This window comes from Python bivittatus, unplaced genomic scaffold (genome assembly GCF_059951505.1).
Source record: "Python bivittatus isolate LINGU-HERP-01145 unplaced genomic scaffold, Pbiv_v1 ctg000330_np1212, whole genome shotgun sequence".
NCBI lineage: Eukaryota > Metazoa > Chordata > Lepidosauria > Squamata > Pythonidae > Python > Python bivittatus.
Window position 1 is genome coordinate 10,469,358 of NW_028277058.1, and position 21,420 is coordinate 10,490,777.

General features: G+C 37.4%; 1 protein-coding gene across 4 annotated transcripts in view; it reads left to right on the plus strand.

The window, feature by feature from the left end:
• The window catches only part of CTTNBP2 (cortactin binding protein 2), a 107,688-nt gene that overhangs the window by 66,157 nt on the left and 20,111 nt on the right, over positions 1–21,420 (plus strand). For all 4 annotated transcript variants that reach the window (XR_003084100.2, XM_007422920.4, XM_025163193.2 and 1 more), the window contains exons 7-16: positions 1,176–1,326; positions 6,449–6,703; positions 8,596–8,713; positions 11,755–12,030; positions 13,477–13,572; positions 14,258–14,337; positions 15,943–16,029; positions 16,114–16,213; positions 17,998–18,150; positions 18,377–18,564. Coding sequence is in view for 3 of the 4 variants with exons in the window: in XM_007422920.4 (XP_007422982.1) it covers positions 1,176–1,326; positions 6,449–6,703; positions 8,596–8,713; positions 11,755–12,030; positions 13,477–13,572; positions 14,258–14,337; positions 15,943–16,029; positions 16,114–16,213; positions 17,998–18,150; positions 18,377–18,564 (1,504 nt within the window). In the remaining variant the exon portion in view is untranslated. The remainder of the gene's footprint in view (positions 1–1,175; positions 1,327–6,448; positions 6,704–8,595; positions 8,714–11,754; positions 12,031–13,476; positions 13,573–14,257; positions 14,338–15,942; positions 16,030–16,113; positions 16,214–17,997; positions 18,151–18,376; positions 18,565–21,420) is intronic.

Below are 21,420 nucleotides of genomic sequence, written 5' to 3' on the forward strand. Positions count from 1 at the left end.
GCTGGGTACCAAACAAGGATGATGCTGTGCAAACCTGCCGTCAGGGCAGTGGCCCCTCCATGCACAGGAGCAAGCTGATCATGTGGACTACCCCTAAGTCTTCTCAAGACTTAAGTTGAGGGAGCCAGGCTATTTCCAATATTCTTACATTAATTATTGTCAGGAAACCTATTTTTGCTGATTATATTTTGCAGAAGAATTGGTCAAAAATTCCTTCCTTCTTAAGCTCATGAGGGCTCTTCAGTCTTCTAAAACTTATGAGATCTTAACCAGCCAAGAATATTAGCAATATGTAAAGCACAGAGTATATCACTATCATTTAACGTCAAAGAAATCTCTTCAATATTATGCAAAACTCATATTAAATATAACCGGCTGTCTCAAAAGTTTAAAAAATAGGGGAAGAGAACCTGTGATTTAAACACAATGAGTAAGCTTGGAACTCTTCAAATCTCTTTTGGCTAGTCATTTAGGATTCTGTAAAAAAATAATTCATAGATGTAAGTACTTCCTTGAAACTGCATTTTGTCAAAGTCTGCTGTTTCTCTTGAGGCAGCGTAGTTGAAAGTTTTTATGGAAATTGGAAAAAGTACACAATGAATGGTAATAAATTATAGTGTGGCTTATTGTCTATTCTTCTCCAAACATATAAAATAGTGCAACATAATGAATTAATTTAATTGTAATCTTTGTTTACAGAGGTGGAAAATAATATTGAAACAGCAAGGAGTCTTGAGTTAAGGCCTGTTTTACTCTCATCTACTCCACTTATATTAAATTACCTCTGTCTGTACAAATGTTTTTGTAGACAGAAATATTAAATATGGATGTTTAAAACTTTGTATCTGCTTTTAAGATTACAAATGTCCTTACATATTCTTGCAAACAATACATTTTAAAAACTACTCTTGTGTAGTTTTTTGGTTTGAGTTCTTGATTTATGCTTGCTTTTTATGTCTTCTGGATGCACTGTTTGTTTGGGACTGAATTGTTCCATGCCCTGATTTATGTATTTATTTATTGAATTTATATAGCCAGTTTATATAAACTGATTGACCCAGTTTAAATGTGTGCATGCTTAAAAGGGATTGTAGCTGAATGACATTGTAAAGATCAAGTGTTTTCCAGATCTTTTCTTTTTCCTAACCCACTTTTGCCAATTTTTCTATCCTTAGATCTGCAGAATTATTAATCATGTATCATGCCAATGTTAATCATGCTGCTGAAAGAGGAGAGACTCCTTTACATTTGGCCTGTAGAAATGGAAACACTGAATGTGTCAAACTCTTGCTGGAAGCTGGAGCAGATAGAAGTGTAGATACCCATGTAAGTTTGAACTCTTTCTCACTCAACATTTCTCTTGAGACATACCTTATTTTTTTTGGTTCATTTCTTAGACTTATATCCTTCCTTTTGTTCAGGAGTTCAAGGCACATCTACATAGTGCCCTTCTTCCCCACAACAGCAGCCCTGCAAGATATCCTGGGCTGAGAGAGAGTGACTGCTAATAACCATAACTGTCTATTCCATAAATTTTTTGGAATAAAAGAAAGATTCCATTTGTATATAGCTGGTTATCATTGTAACAAACCTTAAACAACAGTCAGTTGGTTATTTCCCCCCAAGATTCACGAAATATCTATCTTTCTTATTCTCACACTGGACAGCCATAAGATGAGAAGTGACATTGTTCCCAGTGTTCTTCTGTCATCTTTGCATGATCTCATTGTGGTGGAATTCTGTTTTACCTCTGAAGCAAAACCTTGGACACCTTGCTCGTGACAGTAAGACAAGGGATGGGCCTTTTACTGATAAAGGTTGCTCTCCCCTGCCTTGCAGCATGTCTAAACCTTCCCTGTCTTAGTCGAAGATGGTGACTGTCTTTTCCTACATAGAGTAGTTCTTGTATTAAGAAACAGTGAAGACATCTCCACACTTTAAAGCCATAGTTACAAAATACCCAGTGGAAAAATGTGAATCTTGGATCAGATGAATTGTTCTCCATTGAAGGGAGTTGTACTGTAGTATACAATATATAATGGATTATATATCATGATCCATTATATATATTGTATATAATGAGTCACCCATTGGGGGAGATGGGCAGCATACAAATTTAATAAATAAATAAAATAAAAGCAGCAGCTTTTAATATTCATATTCTGCCCTCATACAGTATACACGTCTATATCTAGGCACATGTGTATAGGTTGTGGCTATAGTGGCTTTCATGATAGACTATCACATTTCACAAAGTAGCATTGTATACCACGCAGGCTTGATAGAATCTGATTTTGTTGCATGTTATAAATGATATATTTTTCAGAGTTCTTATGAATGTAAATAACACAATGTTTAGTCTTACATATATGAAGATTTTTGTAATGCTCTGGTGGTGCCATCTTAAATGTTCAGAAATAAATCCATTGATTTCAGTTATTCAGGGCAGAGAATTAAGAGTTACAACTTGAATTTCAAATCCTGTTAATGTTTCCTTGAGGCGTTGAGTGAGGGTTGCCAAGGCTCCCTGTTGTCGGGGATTTTTTCTTCAAAATTCAAGTGCAATTCAGTGAATCCAGGGATATCTCTAAAGGATCTATTATTGTTTCTGCCACCATCATTTTTCTTCTCTATTTCCATATACATGTGCGTGCCTGCACACACATGTGTGTGTGTGTATACACACATACATATACATTCATACCAAATAATGTGACACTAGGTGGAACATAGGGAAGGTATAAAACAGTACAGTCACTCTGTTGACAAGGAACCAAATTAACTTTTATTACTTAATTTAAAATGAGTTGTAAAAAGGTTCCCTTACTCTTTTACTGTATAACCTATCTAGAGACTGTAAATCCTTGCTTTCTCTGACATTAAAGATATACTCATGAACATATCACTATGACAGATGGATGTTTTCCTAAGGCAAGGATTCCAAAGTTCCCTCAGATCCATCCTTTCCTGCCACACCTCCCAAATCCCTCTCTCCTTCAGTTCCCTCTCCCTCCAGAATGTAAACCGGAGGTACCCTATGTTACCTTGCTTTGATTGACATTTCTAATGCCCAATCATCACACTGAGTAAACATGGATACAATTTCATTGTACGTTTGCTCCCTAGAGTATATTCATTAACATATACTATGGGGTGGGCCATTTCACTTGTTGTAAGTGAACCACAGATTAGTACATCAAAAATATCCTGAGAGTGCATTAGTATGCAGCATATACCTCCCATTTGGTGGGATATGAGCAGCAGTATATTAGCTACTGAACATGGTAATCTCTAGATTAGAGATCCTATCTTGCATGATCATGCTCAGTATAAAATTAGCTTTGGTTGCACTTGTAGCATACAATTCAAAATATGCCAGAAGTGACCATTACTGTACTTAGCCATTAGCTGGGAATGCTGCTGGTCGCACTGCTGTGAGTAAACCTGCTAATCCAGTCTGCATCTTCCTTATCTTATTAAAAAGCACGTTAAAACTTCAGTTGATGAAAGCCACTTTGGATGCTGAAGGTAGCTGGAGGAGCGTTAAAATATGGATGTGATTTTGTTTGTCAAATAGCTTTGTGACTTGTTTAACTTGTGTGTGAAGACTCTGTTTGATTATTGGAATGATGGGGTTATAAAGGGAAAGGCTGCAAGGGTGAATGCAAAAACCACAGGAGATTTGTGTGCTTAGTGCACCTGGGGAGATAATTCAATTCTGATTGAAATTGTGCAGAGATGAAAATGTCCAGAATTTGGGAAATGCAATGCGGCTTTATGCTGGGCAGGGGCTGTCAGACCAGACCAGATTGTTGTTTTTCATGAGATTACTCATAAATGTATGTCTGTGGAAAAGAAACGTTATAGGTATGTGCATATGTGTGTATAATCAAAAGTACAGTGGAACCTCGGTTTACGAACTTAAATTTGTTCCGTGACTCTGGTCGCGACCCGAAGCAAATTTTCCCATAAGGTTCAATGTAATTACCATTAATCCGTTCTGGCGTGGAGGACAGGGAGGCGGCTATTGCTTGGAGGGAGAGTCCCCCTCCCTACGACCACGTGTCAGGGGTGGAAAATGGCCATGGATCACGTGTCAGGGGCGGAAAAATGGCCGCGGACCATGTGTCAGGAGCAGAAAATGACCACAGACCACGTGTCAGAGGCAGAAAAATGGCCACGGACCACATGTCAGGGGCGGAAAATGGCCACGGACCACATGTCGCGGGCGGGAAAATGGCCGCGGACCGGGTCACGGGAGGGAAAATGGCTGCGGATCCTGTTCGTAACCCGAGGCGGAGTTCGTGAACCGAAGCAAAATTTTGCGGCCAGAGCTGGTTGTCACCCGAAAAGTTCGTGAACAGAAGCGCTCGTAACCCGAGGTTCCACTGTACAAAGCTGCTGGTTTTGAAAAACATGGTAGATATAAGCAGAACAAAAAGCAGGTGCCTCACTAATGATTTATAGCATCTCCTAAAGTCATCCCACTGTCAGTCAAATGGTACAGTGAATAATTATAGTTTTAATTACTTTGGGAGCGTAATCCACAAGGCATAAAGAACCGGTTTGAAATGGATCTTTAAAAGTAGTATCAATATTATTTTATTTCCTCCGTTATTTATAATTGCCTTTGTGACAGGAGAAAAAAGCTAATTGGCAAAATTATTGCCTAATTGATCTTGACCACTTGACCATTGACCTTGGTTGAAACACAAATTGGCCCAGGCAGTTGAGTTTTGAAGAAGCAGGCTACGTTTTTCTTTTTCAGAATAAGGAATACTGGAAAATTAGGTACATACTTACAATTTGCCATTTAAGGGCAGAGAAACCTTGTTCTGTCAGCTGAAATGTACTAATTGGGGAAGAGAGGGGGTTAGTAATAAAAAGGGGAAGATTTATGTAATTTGAAGAGAACCCAGAGTATAGTAATAAAGTAAATATATGCATTCAGATGTTGGCTGTTTAAAAGAAATGAATCAAACAATATTAAGGTTTGAAAATTATTTTCCAGAGGAGCTGTGCTTCCTTTGTTATGCTAACATAGAAAAACACTTTTGGCACTATATCATGCCAAAAAAACAGGCATATACATATAAATGTATAACATGTGCAAAAATAATTATGAAAATAACAATAATAGTAATAATAAATTAAATATCTGACAAGGATCCACTAATGACTATGATTGTCTTACCGGTGAGCTGCACAATGGAAGTATCTACAGAGCTGGCAATGAACAATTCCCAAAAGTTGTTCTGCTATCAAGAAAAATATGATCCAAATAGCAGAACTTACCAAAATAGTTTATTTTATCCAATATGGAGCAATAAGTTGAAAATCTGCCCCAAATACAAATACAGAACAATAAGTTGAAAATCTGCCCCTACACCAGCCCTTCTCAAACTGGTATTCTCCAGAGATTAAAATGCAGTTCCTAAAATTTCCAGCCAACATGGTAAGGAGTCATCCAGAGATTTATCCCTAGATCTACCTCTACTTTTGCCCAAATGGAAGTGTCTGTTTTGCCTATGAAACTACTACAAAATTAGAAAGAAAAAAACCCAAGACAAATAGGGGGCTTCCAAGTGGACTTTCTTATCACTTCAGTCTTCTTGTAGCTAGGTAGTAGAGGTGAATCAGTAGAGTTTTATCACCTACAATGTCTTTTGTGGGTGGTATTGCATATTTATGTCTAAGAAAGGGTAGGAATTAAAATACTTGCTTTGGTTCTAACAATTGCCTTTTAAAAAACAAAACCACAGTTATGAAACTGTTATAATTGTAATTATAATAGCTGCTACAATTTTTGGTTTACTTGCAGGAGCAGGCTAAAGTACATTTTATGCAGGGCCATATGAAAGATCATAGACCCTATTTCTAGACCTTGGAGGAGGGTACATCAAAATAAAGTTGAAGCTGAGGAAAAAATTGCAAAATGCACTTCTCCAAACAACAGAAATTGCTATAGTAAGCATGTATTTATAGTTGCATCAATGTTCCCATGTGATGATATTTTTTAGATTTCCTAGGAAAACAAGACATTCTCATCAATGATCTTTCTGAACCATGCTCTTTTTATGATTTAGCTTCCTACAGCTAAAAGCATCCTTTGCAGATGATTTATTCCACTCATTCTGCCTTACCCCCTAATCTATAGTTTCTCTCTCTCTTTCTAAAAACAGCAACTTTTACCACTAGGGTTAAAAAGTCGGATAAAGTATTTTCTTTCCTTATTAGATCCTGATATATGGTAGATAGCAGTAGACAATCTTTACCAAAATTATAGCAAAACACTTCCAGATGCATCAGATATTCAGAAGACAGTAGGTTTAAGAGAATCTTGCTCATTCATTCATTCATTCATTCATTCATTCATTCATTCATTCATGGTACTAATTCATCTATCTGGGGTTCTGAGCTTGTTTTTATTTGTTTTTAATTCATTTAGGATGGCTGGACTCCATTTCATGTTGCTGTTGATGCTGATAAAGTTGACTGCCTAAGGTTTTTGATGTATTATGGAAAGTCAAGAGGTGGAAGCTTTGTGAATGAAGCAGATGCTAATGCATACATCTTTAACTCAGAGAGTGAAGAAGACATCTTTAGCCATAAAGCAAAGCCCGTTGTTTCTGCAGATCTCATCAACCGTGTGAACAACGATGGCTGGACTGCAGCCCACATAGCAGCGTCAAAAGGCTTTAAGGTCAGTTCGTCTGTCTAGCACATTGTTTAGCTTGATGAGTGATCAGTTTTAAATGACAATTGCATTGGTACATGTGGCTGATATATTTGAGGTCAAATTTTACCTTCATTTAGGGTGTTATTTAAAAACGGGGCAAGGCTAGTTTTGGGGATAAAAAATACAAATGTGTTTTCATGAAGATGAAGGAGAATATGATAGTTTTAAAATCAGAATGAAGGTTAAGATAAATATCCTGCATTATAGAATTCAAAATTATCTTGCCAAAAGACAGACATGAACATTCTTTTTCACATAATGCCTATAGAATTCATTGCCACCAAAGGAAGATAAAGCAACAAATATTAGCCTAATTCACATATTTGTATTTTAACAATTGTGGCCAGTATTGTGCCTTGTGGAACCAACAATAGAGATAGCTGGTTTCCCAACTGTTGGCTTCATATCAAATTTTCTTACAATCCACAACTTGGTGGGTTCTTCCCATGTCATCATTCCATTGCTGGTGAAGTGGGAAGCATCTGTGTGATGATTTGTGTGTGTGTGTGTGTGTATAAAATATTTATATAACCACCCATCTCACAGAATGTGATTGATATAAGCAGCATGAAACTTTATCATAGAATAAGCTTGGCACTGTTGTGCCCAGACACAACTTTGTTAACTATTATTTATTGAAAAAGCCACCATTAGCTAGGTTCCCTCAGTACAGTACAACATAATCCATGGTTTTTTAATCTCAGTGGATGGCTTCACTGAATATATTATCGCTTACGGTAGCATGTGGACCCATCCATTAGATGGTTTTGTGGTGGATTCTGTACTACTAAAGAAATGGCTAGATGAAGCCTTGAATACTTTTTTAAAAGATAACACAAAATCATGGAAGATGTACAAGTGTATTAAAGAAATGATAGTTATGGATTACTCTTACTCCTATAGCTAAAAATATTACATCTTTATTTAGAATGAATATGTACCAGATGCTGGGATGAAATGTTGTAAGATTACTGTCTAAATTCTGTGCTATTCCTTATCCTCTAAGGGATGTAAGTAGAAGCTTTTTAGCTGAGCATAGTTGGAAAGAGAACACTGATGGACTTTTGGTCTGTAAAGTCATAGATCGCGTATCCCTATTGCCCCTTCACATACAGTATCCCTGGAAAAGAGACAACTCAAACTGGCGGACTGCTTTGCTGATTATATAAACTCCAGTGGATCCTGCAGTAGTAATGGTTATCTGTGTAGCCAGTAGAAAATTGCCTGGTTATAAACTGCCTGGTTTCCACCTTAAAGCAATATTCTTCTTAGACCTTTAAGTTGATAAATACTGATCAGATTTATTACAATCAACTCGTTGGGCTTTTGGCAAGGATATACATAGCTACATTAACAAATCATCTTTCCCCTCTAAAGTGAATGAACGTAGACAGTCACTTTTTCACATCTCGGTTTTGTGACATATATTCTTCTTATTCAGCTATGCTATAAAAAGTCTATACCATAGTCTTCCTCAACCCAGTACCTTTCGATAAAGCACTACAATTTCCATCATTCTCCAAAGTTCACCAAAATTCACCTAGTATATTCACTCATTGGGAATAATGGGGCTTATAATCCAATCCAGTCTATTTATTATCTCCAGTCGGTATGTTTTGCTTGTAATTTTAATGCACATTTTGTTTTGCATATCTAAATTTCAAGGTGTTGCCATATGCTTATTTGAATAAACTTACGGAATCTCATTGTAAAAATTGTCTGAATGAAAGCCAGTTCTTTTTATATATATTTTGTTTCAGTGATGGGAAGCGTTTATTTTAAAAGGTTGTTAAAGCTGAACCCAGTTCATGCTGATTCCTTGTAACCTTCAAACTTTATTATTATTATCTTTCCAGAGCTGCCTAGAAGTCTTATGTAGCCATGAGGGACTAGAGGCTGAAAGAAAAGATAAGTGCAACCGAACACTACACGATGTTGCTACTGATGATTGTAAACATCTTCTAGAGAACTTGAGTAAGTTAGCAGTCTTATCATGGGTGCCTGAATGTTTCTGTAAAACCCACAAATTCAGTGCAATTCCCAAGTGTTGCTGAAAATCCTACTGATTACAGATGTTAAGACTTCTCTCTATTTATGTGTAATAGGAGAACAGAGAATGTGCTCTTGTAGAAAGCCTGTATGATGTAGTGGCTATGGTATTGTCCAAGGGCTGGGGAAACCCACTCTCAACCATGGACATTCACTGGCCCTGTTCATCTGAGATGCTTGACTGGATCTTGGGGTTGCAGGGAGAGTTTGTCATAGCACTGTCAAATTATGTAATGATCCTTGGAAATTAAATTTAGCCCTAAATAGGTCCAATTTGTTAAATCAGCTTTCCCCTAGTCAGCCTTGTCCAAAAATACTGATGGAGGATAAATGCTCGTTACCTTTCCAAAGATCGAAAGATCATCCTAGATAGCCTTGCAGAAATGGAACTACTCTAGAATTTTATCTCTATCATTGTTTTGGGTCCCTCCCACAACCAGGTGAGGGAATAGTGGGACTGTGCGGTAAATAAGACACACACAGCTCACCTGAGGCTTTCCATGATGGTAGTAACCATTATCATACCACCACTGATGCTTTTGTTTGGATTTACTCTGGAAAGAGAGGAAAGAAAAGAAGCGAGGCGGGGCCAACTCCTAGTCTTCTTTTCACTGGCTGAGAGGAACATCAGAATGGCCTGAGTGAAAAGGCCCAGTCCTGTTTGTCAATCCAACCTACTGTACAAGATTGTTCTATGAGGAAAGTTGAAAGATAAATGCTGTCTGTACCATTTGAAGCTCCTTGAGGAAGGCAGGATATAAATCTCTCTCCCCTCCCCCCTCATCTATCTGTCTGTCTGTCTGTCTGTCTGTCTGTCTGTCTGTCTGTCTGTCTATCTATCTATCTATCTATCTATCTATCTATCTATCTATCTATCTATCTATCTATCTATCTAAGAAATTTCCTGTATATATGGCCTAAAAATATTTTAAAAATAAGGGCTGGTTTTGTAAATAGGAGGTAAAATGTCCTGTTACATTTCAGACATTCACCATGTAACTCCTTTTATGGTGCTTGCACTCATTTCTCTTGAGTCATTTTTGTCAAAGATTTTCAGACTTGCCTTGTCGTGATTTTTAGCCATATATAGTACAGTCTGAAGGCACATTTGAGCATTGTTGAGTACTCATTACATTTAATAATTTTAACACTAATCACTTACGTTCTTTTATATCCTGTTGACATTAAAGAAATGTTGCATAAATCGCTTGCCATATTTATTATTTCACTTGCCATATATTTGTATCTTCTCAGAATAATCCTGTGAGTAGATATCAATATTCCAATTTTGCAGACCAATCTAATAGTTGTTCAGGGTTTCCCACTGAGATCATTCTCAACTGCATTGCTCATGGCTTCCTGCCAGTTAATAATCATGGTGCTCAACTGCAAGCCTGCTGCTGTATCAGAGCAGTTTAGTAAGAAATGATCAGAAAAGATGCATGTATATTTTAAGAAGTATTCTAAGTGTACATGTTTTTATTTTGGGATTATCAAGCACAGGAGAAAAAAGCATCCCGTTTCTACTTTTTTTGCATTCATACCTAGTTGTTAGGCCACCATCCCTCAGCCAGGTGACTTGTATATAAGTTGGACTACAGTTACCATAATCACTAGTGAGGATGTTGTGCTGTTTGGGGATTATAGGATTTGTAATCCCAATATATTTGAAGGATGCTAAGTTGGGGAAATCTGATATAGGATAAGTCAATATTAGAACAAGAGCCTTCACGGGATGTAGAATTTATGATTTGGCCAGATCATAATAATATGATAGGATATTCTTGAAATTTAAAGTAGGGGAAGCTCTGGCCTTCCTGTTTTTTTCCTTTGTACAAAGATAAAGATTGACTAGAATACAAGTAATATGGACAAAGGTGGAAAGAGCTGATTAAAAAGAATTAGATACTTTAAAAGGCAAACTCTCTCTTGTACTGAGCTTGGTTTCTGTTGACTGGAACATCTCCTTGCAGTTTTCTCCAAACTTTGCTATTGTTTCTTTGGGGATATTTTTTTCTATTTCCCAGTGTAACCTACAGCCCTGAAATTTCCCAGTGATCTCCCATCTAAATGTTAGCAAGGTCCAATCCCACTTATTTGTTTGTTTGTTAGAATAATTTTTGCTTGACTAGGCAGATGAAAGTGGGCCACTGAATCTCTTTCATGGCTGTAGTCCTTTTCATAGGTGCTAAAGAAATCATTTATGGATCTCTATGATAGTAGTTGTGCTAGGATCCTGGATTATTTGAGAAATATTGTCCATTTCTGACAAGTGGCCTACTGGCTATGGAAGAGTTTGCAGTGCAAATGGAGGGGGAGAGACTTCGCCCTTATGCCAAAGAGCAACTTGGCACTTTGTTTGCACCTGTGCCACAGTTGCCCACTTCTGCAAACTGATCTTTCATCTAGCAACCAGGGGAGGAGGGCTTTACCTGAACCTTTTACCCCAAGGGGAATAGTGCTCTTCTGACTCCAACTTGCAAGAATCCAGATGACTACTGAATGATAGAACCTGTGAAATTATTTCATAGGATGACCAGTTTCCCAAGAGATCATCTTCTCAGAAGAAGCAAAGTGTAAATAATTAACAACTGCAACTAAATAAATACATGCTAAAACCCCAATGCTACCTGCTACACATTCAGAAGAATGATTGGCAGTTGGTGGGTGAGGTTACATGGGAAGGAAAAGAACAGCAGGAATCTACCAATCAACCAATCACTGTTCTGAAAGTATACCCCCCCACCCCATTACATTATGTGAGGGCAGCAACACTGCTGAGCCTTATCACTGAGGTGCGTAAAGTTGGGTGTGGGGCAGTGCAACTGATGTGGTGTGATGTGATGTGATATCTACAGAGCTATCTCTTGGATCCAGGAAGGCAAAGCATTTGAAAATGTACTGGTGAATGCTATGCCACTGATGCAGACTTCTTATATTCCAGTTTTCTAATTCTACTTAAACAGATGCTTTTAAAATCCCTTTACGGATTGCCGTTACCCAGATTGAGCAAGCTTGCTATGATACAGATGATCTTGAAATGAAAAATATTGTATGCATGTTAAATATACGGAAACAGACAACCTGGGATGATTTTTCAAAAGCGGTAACTCAGGCAGTGACAAACCATTTCCAAGCGATCACCTCTGATGAATGGAGAAGCCTGGAAGACGTGAGACTTAATAACACCACAGAATTCAGCATCGGCCTTACTGCAAGCAGTATATTATCCATCAAACTGGGTAAGAAACTGTTGTTTTGCAGATCTTTCACAACATGTAAAAAGTCCCTTGGTTAAATCTAAGCCAGTTGCAAGAAGCTGGTGGAATATAAAGACTGTCTTCAGATTTAAAGCTCACCAGAGAACTCAAGCAAAACTTGATCTTATGCATTCCTTCCTGCTTCTGAATGATAATGAAACTACATAACATCCTATTCAGCTATAATGTTCATGTTTGGCTTCCTTTTTTTTAATTTAGTGTCTTGTATTAACCCAGTCATGTGCTTTGTAAAGCATGATTCATGTCTTAGTGTGATATATGAACCCAACTGTGATTTATTCAGTACACCATGTTTTAACATGCTGTATGAACTCTGGTGTGTGATTAATTCATTTTCCCCCTCAATTTCTGGCATATTGGCTTACTTGGTGATTGATTTGAGTGTGTTGCACCATGATTCCTGGTGAGCATATCAGGACAAATTAGGAGTTGGAGAGAATGAAATGGAGTCATCGTTTATTTTCTTACCTCAGTGAAGGAGAAAGAATTGACAGGAGTGCATGAGTCTAAAACTTCACTTGAACTAACAGAAGTGATAACTTGGCTTTGAATTACATATGCAACAGACAATGAAGCTCCTTTATTTACCTTTTACTCCAAAAACCAAACTTACACATTTAGGATATATCTAAATAAATGGCACCAAACACTCGTCATCAAACGAAGGCACATCCCTTCCATCCAGACATTCTTTATGGAAAGGTACAGGAATGGGTATAAACTGATTCTTCATCTAAAAGGCAGAACAAGTTTCAGTTTGATTAACTACCCATATCTGCACATTAGGGGCCTAACTACTTTCTCAAGTATTATTTGTGACATCAAATTTGGAACACTAGATTATATGTATCACAAATTATAGCCCAGTTTACCTATTATTGTAGGAGTCAGGTTGCCAGTGATAAAGCATGTGGGATGTACGCATAATCTATCCAACTCATGTGGTCTGTGTTTATACACATTGCTGTGGGAAATCAGCAGAGCAAAAGTCTTTTGCAGCAGCTGCAAAGCTGTAAGAGCAATATGCAAACTGGATTTATATGTATCATCTCCAGCCCATGACTGTAATTCAATCAGTAATTTTCTTTGGTCTGAATTAATCTTTGTGTAATAAGAGAGATGAATGCCAATTTATGAATCAATCATTGTTACCATAAAAAGTAGGGTAGAAACTGTATCTTTATTTGCAGAAATCCAACAAATTCAATTATCATTTTTTTACATGAACTTTATGTCATGGTTCAAATATAATGGGCAAAATCAATGACGGTTTAGTCCCCAAATGGATTATACTGTAGTCTCTGTGGTAAAATATAAAAGCATGTGTTTTATTGTATAAATTGCATCATGATAGAACTATTATGTGCTCTGTGTATGCCTCTCAACTCCTTTTCCTCTTTTTAACAGGCAATGTTTCATGGTCAGTAGGTCAGACTTTTCCCCAGACACCTTGGGAATTTTTGAAAAGAAACGAGGTGGAACGTATAATCATATTTTTACTTGGTAAATTCATTTACTTCTGTCTGGCGTCATATACTACATAAACATTTTGATGAAAAGTTATATGGATTTTCATCTTCAATAATTATCCCTATATCCTTTTTCATTCTTTTGAAGTTCAATTCCCAAAGTGACCTTCCTAGAATATGTTCACAACTAAAATGTGAAGTTCATCTACAAGGGCTAATCTTAAACATCTTTTTAGAACATTCTTTAATAGCTTAATACACATAATATGCATATCATTTGCAAATTATTTGTAGTAATTTGTTTTGAGCTACAATTTAACATTTCTTTCTGCTATAAATAAAATATGCTATAAGAAAGTTTTATCCCCACTGTTGTACTGGTGGCCATCCCACTTTTAGCCTTACCTCCCTTTGAAATATTGACATAATAGTCCTGTTCCACATTACAGATATATTATAATCATTATAAAGGTGTATCATGTATCCAAAGAGTTTTGAATTTTCCAGAATGCTACCTAAAGCATTCACAGAATTTTGTAGTTTTTCATTGTTGTCCAGTATACCCAGAATACCCCAGAGAGATGTTCAAGGCAGTTGGGATTAATTAATTAAATAAAAACACCAGTTGAAGGTGAATGCTGTGCATTTATAATAGTGTGTAATTTAATACTTAGCTCCTTCCAAGCGTGGAATTGTACTCATTATCCTTTCTCTTATAGGTCCCCAAGAAGGATATCTGCACAGTGTGACTTATGCATCTATGATCCATCTTCAAACTTTACAGAATTACCTCAGGCTGGTAAGGAGATGCTTAATTCTTCTTAACAATAATTTATCCCTTCCTGACATGCCACTTCTATAAATATGCTGAAGTCAAATTCTATAAAGTGCTCTCATGTCCCATCTAAGCATTTGGGAAAAGGTCTATTGATATCTGCTCCTGCTCAGGATTTCCTGATGTAAATGAGGAAAAGAGAATCAGTGGCTTGGCCACTGCAACGAACTAATTTCTCCCTCTGGAGTATCATTTATTGTATTGGGAAGCAGATTGTTCATGACAAAAATAATGGCAAAATTCTATTTAGATTTAATTGTTTGAACAACTGTGGCTGGAATATGTATAATTATGTTGAGGTCAGAAGGTGGTTGTCTGCTCTCCCTTACAGCCTTCGGCTGTGAAAACGTTTTCCTCCCTGGTTCCATTTCATTCATTCATTCATTTGTCATGGAGAAGATCTATCTATGTGGTCACTAGGAGTTGAAAATGACTTGATGTCACATAATCAGACAATCAATCGACCCATTTCATTGCTTAGAATAAATTAGGAAAGCAGCTATTCAGGAGAAGCAGAAGCTGTGTCAGCAGACCACCATTTTTTCCTGGATGTTTGGCTTTGATGAACATACTCTAAATAGCTTGCTTGCTGTGTTTGAGTCAAAACATTAGCCTCAAGAGATAACCAATGAGAGATTTGTGATCTGGCATGGTCTATATTCAGATTCAATGGAAGTTTAGCTTAGCTACATCTGGTAAACCACTGATTCCTCATCACTGTTCTAAGAGCATTAGAAAAACTGTGCTGGATCAGACCAAGATTCCAAGCATTCTCTTTCCAACAAGGTACTTCAATGAGAAGCCCACATGTTCCAGCTCTCCCATGTTGTGCAACACTTGTGGTATCTATAAGGCAGGAATACTGGAACCTGCAGTTTAAAGGAAAAAAATCCAGCAATCTCATTCAATATGTCCAAGCTCTAAGGGTACCAATAGTGATTGTCCATTCTGATGGCTCCATTGGCTTAAAAGGGTATGTAAGGGTATGTGATGAGAGTGTAATGACTTAAACCTTACTGCCAGATTCCTTCTTCCTAGGTCTGTCCAGTAAAAGATAATTATGTTAGGCTTCCACCAATCAGGCTGAATCTCCTAACACACTCCTAAAATCAAACCAGCTGTTGTATCCTTGGCTCTTCCATTAAGAAGTTCACCTGTTTATGGAGACTGACTGTTATTTCGTCTAATGCTCCACTTCTGATGTTACAGGAAAATTATTTTCCTAAAAATTAGGAAGCCCCTTCCTACCAACATTTGCTTTTGAAAAAACAAAAGATGAATGCCATCTATTCAGTCTAAGCATAAAAACCACCTAAAAATTAGGAATCCACCTAACAGATGGCTTAGAGGGCACTATTCTTCCATAGAAAAGGAAGGGATTTGTTACAGGCTGGAATCCTATTCTTACTTTCCTGGGAATAAATCCAACTGAACTCTACTTTTGAGTATATGTGTATTAAGTTTACTCCATAGAACAATATATATCAATTAATTTTGAAACAGACTTACAGAAAGCATCACATCTTAGTACTGCATATTGTATATCAGTATTGTTGGGTTTTTCCATAGGTGGAGCAGTATCATAATGTTATCTTTCATGGTCCAGAAGGAAGTTTGCAAGATTATGTGGCTTATCAAATAGCCCTCTGTCTGAAGGTAGGAAGTTAAAACTGTACAGCATTTGGAAAAATGAAAGAACATATTATAAATGTTTATTAAATTTGTAAATTTTTGACATAGCACAAGCAACTGGCTGCAGGATTCTGCTGTGATATAGTCAAAGTGAAGATAGATGCTGATTTATCCAAGGAGCAACTTGCAGAAGTATTCATCAACAGTGGTATGATTATATTAATAAATCAGTGAAGAATGATTTCTGACTTTAAGCCACATGTTTAATGGTGCTTACACTGGCAGAGCTACTGCTTAACTCAGAAAATCTTTGAGATCTCTAAAGCCTGTCAAAATGGAAAGGAAGCATTTTTTTCAGCAAGATTGTTTTACTTTCTCATTGGAGTCACTGATCCTTTATGCTGTTTCCAAGACTGGCATAATTTTTTCTAATGATAGAGATGTGCCCAGGGTCTGGAAGGAAGGAGATTCAGCAGATTCATGGCTTTATGGTCCCTAGGATACTTTCTTGTATTCCTCCACACCCAGCATGAGAAAAGATCTGCCATGGAGATATGTAGGGCAGGTAGAGTTATTAATTATAAGGTTCTCTTCTCTATGATCAGACCTTTTCCCACATCATTCTCTCCCTCTGATAGGCGAACTCTGAAAAATCCAACCATCTCATGGGGACCTCCCAACAGTCAGAGTATGGCAGGCCATGGATGCAAACACATAGATATATGAGAGTACATCCATTGAGCATTATGGGACTTATATCTACGTTGTAAAACATTGTTTTTATCAGAATAGTTCAAAATTTGGGGGGGAAAAAAGTGGGCAGAATGAGAGCTGTTAGTACCTCTTCATGGATGGTCACATCTATTAAATGTAATACACTAACTGTTTTAAAGGGTATAATGTTGAAAACATTGTTTTGTTTTATTTATATATTAATACTATATGGACATTAACATTCTGAGTCCTCTATGTGTCTTTTTCTGGCAGTAATTCATTATAATTAGAATAACTGACTTATTTTCAGCTTATGGAGCAGCCATGTAATTTTGTTTGTTTATGTGTTAGCTTTGGAGCAATCATCAATCCCTCCCCCTTTTGCCCATCATTAAATATGTATCAGCCTTTCATGTTTTGTAATTCAGGTCCTCCCCCCCAAAAAAGCATAATAAAAACACCCCCTAGACTTGTAAAATGGACTTTGGACCCAAAATTTCTTTTGCCAGCCATAATTGTGATCACTCATACCCTGGTCACCTCCTATTTGGATTACTGCAGTGCACTCTACATGGGGCTACCCTTGAAGAATATTCAGAAGCTATAGCTGGTGCAAAATGCAGTGGCATGGACAAAGTTGAATGCCCCTAGGGTGGCACATATAACATCTCTGTTATGTGAGCTGCATTGGTTGCTGGTTTGTTTCTGGGTCCAGTTCAAGATGTTGGTTATTACCTTTAAAGCCCTTCATGGCACAGGACCAGGTTATCTGAGGAGCCGTCTCGCCCCCGTTATATCAGCCCGCCCCACGCTGTCCGGCAGAAAGGCCATGTTGTGGATCCCACCAGTTAACTGGCAGGGTCTAGGAAGAGGACCTTTTCTGCCATGGTCCCCACCCTGTGGAACAGCTTACCACCTGAGGTGCAGTCTGCCCCCACTCTCCTGGCCTTCTGGAAAAGTGTGAATAATGGCAATGCCAGATGACTTGGGGCCCTGATGGGGGCTCACATTGTTGGAATTGGCTGGTGGGATGATAAATACAGCTGCCCCCCCCCATCATCTTGAATATAGTCTTTTTATTTAGAATTGTTATTAGCTAATTTTAATATGGATATTTATATTTTCATTGTTTTTACTGTTTTGGATTTTAATTGTGAGCCACCCAGAGTCGCCCTCTAGGGGAGATGGGTGGCATATAAATTTAATAGATAAAATTAATTAAATAAATAAATAAATAAATAAATAAATAAATAAATAATGATCTCTGTGTATTTCCAGGTTGTTTGATTCCAGTGAAACAGCCTTCAGTAAGCAACAGAATCATAATCATTTTAGAAAATTTAGAAAAAGCCTCATTATCAGAATTACTTGGGGAGTTTCTTCAGCCCCTTGAAAATCGTGGCTTGGATAACCTCTACACTGTAAAAAAAGGTATAAAATATATTGGCTTCATTTGGATTGGTGGTAATCAGGAGATGAAGAGAAAATAAACATTAAAAGAACAGGATTCCATTTTGTCCTTTTTCCTTCCATTTAAAATCCTATAGTGATTTTTAATTCATTTAAATCATTTATACTTTGGTTGGGATTCTTTATATTAGAAGAACATAAAATATATATTTTTACTTTTTTAATTATATTTTAAAATTATTTTTAGCCAATGGAGTATCATATGCATATTACTTCCATGAGAACTGCTTTCTTATGGGGACCATTGCAAAATCTCGGCTTCAGGGCTCTGACTTGATGGTTCAGCAACATTTCCTCTGGGTTCAGCTAAGATGGGATGGAGAACCAATCCATGGCCTCCTGAAAAGATTCTTGCGAAGGAAGGTTTTAAGCAAGGTAGGAACCTTACATGTTTGAGTTTAAGACACTTGTTCACAACCAAGTATATTTGATGTTATTAGTAAATTCAACTAATACTTAACTTAACCCTTTAAGTTAAGCTTGACTCCTAGTGATATCATGAATACATCATTATGGCCAAGAAAATTGTTGTAGAAACAAACTTTTATCTTTGATGGATAAATTTTGGTAATAATCATCATCATCAATTGGAGATTTTCTAGAACCCAGCAGCAGATTAGTAGTTTTTTATACACTATGCTTTATTGTTTTTGAATAGCATAGCTGCAGGTCAATATTGGATTATGGATCATCAGTGATGTTTTCAAGCTATGTTAAGCTGACACTTTCTGTCTTCTTGGATTGTTTCCAGTTAGGTTGTTGTTGCTTTTAAAAACAATTCCATGCTGGCTTATCTTTTATCTTGATTGATAGTAAAACCACAGGATAAAAGATTGTCTCCAGGCAGTAACTCAAAACCTACTGCAATGCAGTAGTTTTTTTCCAGTAGAAGAGAATATATGTAGCTCAGGGTTTGAACTTCACAGTATGTTTTTTGCTGACTGCAGACCTTTTGCAAGTATGGAGAGCTCCCAATCCTCATGTCTAGCCAGTGAGAGATGGTGTATCATCTTCTCTTCAAAGTATAGTCATAAATATTGCTACTTAATGGAGTTAGTGGGAATGCCAGCACCTAGTACAAAAAGGATGCTCTTGAGCCTGCACTATTGATCTGACTTGTTCCACAGAAGGCGCGTGGGTAGCCATGTCTGGTTTACAATTATTAAGAAGGACATCAGCTCGGCTATTAAAACATGGCAACTCCAAAGTTGTCTCTTCATTGCAACTGAAAGCTACTTATAAATTTGTGCTTTGCTAAGCATATTGTGATTATAACATTTACATTTCCTACTTTAGAATGTTCAAAGCACAAATATTATTACAGTAATCATTACAATAGTCTGTATAAAGTAGGTTCAGTTTGAGTAATTGCAATAATTTGAGACTGAAGCTGAAACTTCCTGAGTCTCAGTTCAGTTTCTTGCAGAATGTGTAAAAAAAAAAAAAATCCTATTGTAAAATTAAAAATGTTGGAGCACCACAATGCTTGCTTCAAATGTGGAACAAGGATTGCAATGCTACAGTAGTTCTTGGTCTGGTATTTGATCTTGAGCCAAAAAACAAGACAGTTTGTGCTTCACATTCCCCAATCTGATTAACAACAATCTTCCAACCTCTCCCTTTTTGTCCCTTGTACTCCTTTAACTGACTATTCATGAAATAAATGAGGGTGGAGAGTTGCAGTACAACTATGTACAGGGAATGGGAGAGGGAGTACCTGCACTCCTCTCCTGGTTCGGTTGTTGAAGAAGCAATACTCAGATAATTGAATAGGAGATAAAGGATAACTGAAGGGGAGGTAAGAGCTTTCTTGGATAAAGCCCAACTTTTGTGTGAGAAAATGCAGACAAAAATAGATGCTTTCTGAAACCCTATGCATGTGCAATGGCACCCCAGGAATTACTTGGTACAGGGGTTAGGCCTCACAGCCCAGAAGACTCCCTACGTGCCATTGCCATATTTCTTTTTAAAAGCATTTACAGTAGAGTTGGCTGCACTGGGGAATAAAGTTACAAATGTGCCCAAAGCCTGTAGCCCCCATAGGACCCAGATGTGCTCTGGGGAAATCAAGATTTTAGGTACAATTTAACTTAACTCTATAATATGACCACACTCTTCTTTTAGTTAAAAAGAAAGGAAAAATAGTTCTGTCTTGGCCTCTGCCTAGAAAGGATGGGAGAGCAAGGAGAGGAACATTGAAGAATCAAGTTGGGATTGAATTCTTCTCCAACTTGGTGCTCTTTGTGAGTGTTGGACTACACTTCCCATCATACCCGACAGTATGGCTGTAGTTCAGTGCCTCTGCAGGTGTTAGATTTGATCACATCTCAGTGAAACATAATATGCTTCTGTTTGGTCTTAGCTGAGCATGGTGTGTGCAGCCACCTACTGTGGCTTGTTTACCGCATTTTGTTTCTCGTGGTAGGGTTCTGTATCACATTCAGGCAAAAGCAAACCCCATGCAGTTTAACACTGAATGTGAGCCAAGCTATTGTTAGCTAAAGCTTCCAAAACCAGAAGTTGCTTTGCAGGATTTGCCAAGGGCAGAGTTCTGCATCACTTCTTTCCCTTTTTCTTTTCCTTTAATAAGATCAATTTGAATAATCTCTCTCTCTCTCTCTGCATTTTTAAAAAGCCAATCTCCTTAATTCACAAGGTGCATTCATGGTGCTGCCTGTGGGTGCCTTGCTGCAGAACTGTATGTATTTTAAGCCCAGATGTGCACAACAACTCTGAGTACATTATCTTTTCAAGAGCAGTTTCACTAAATTGCCAACAGCAAGTTAACTCAGCACTAAAAAATAAAGATCTTTCTATAGTTGGTCTTCCCAAGCTGGCTGTGGGCTATAAAACCCTGTCTAACTTGAAATTAGAAGAGTGGCTTTTTTCTCTCCTATTTTGAAAGGATTTTCCTTTATAGCTCTTGCTTCAAAGCATGGCATTATACCGTAACTGAATGCTGGTGTCAGGTTCTTCTGTCACATTTTGGACTTTGTTTCTATCTTTGTTATATCTCTCAAGTGCTCTCGTTTTTGTGCAAATGTTATAATTGAAAATGAGCAAAATCAGGCAAGTGTATACATGTGCCTATCACTGCAGCAGATTAACAAGCCAGCAGGTTCAAAATTGAATGAATAATTTTAAGTTGTTAATAGCAGCCGGCTGACAGCATGTGAAAATGTGAGTTCCTGGCAGCTTCTTAATAGTGTTGTTACAGATTTAAGAGGAATC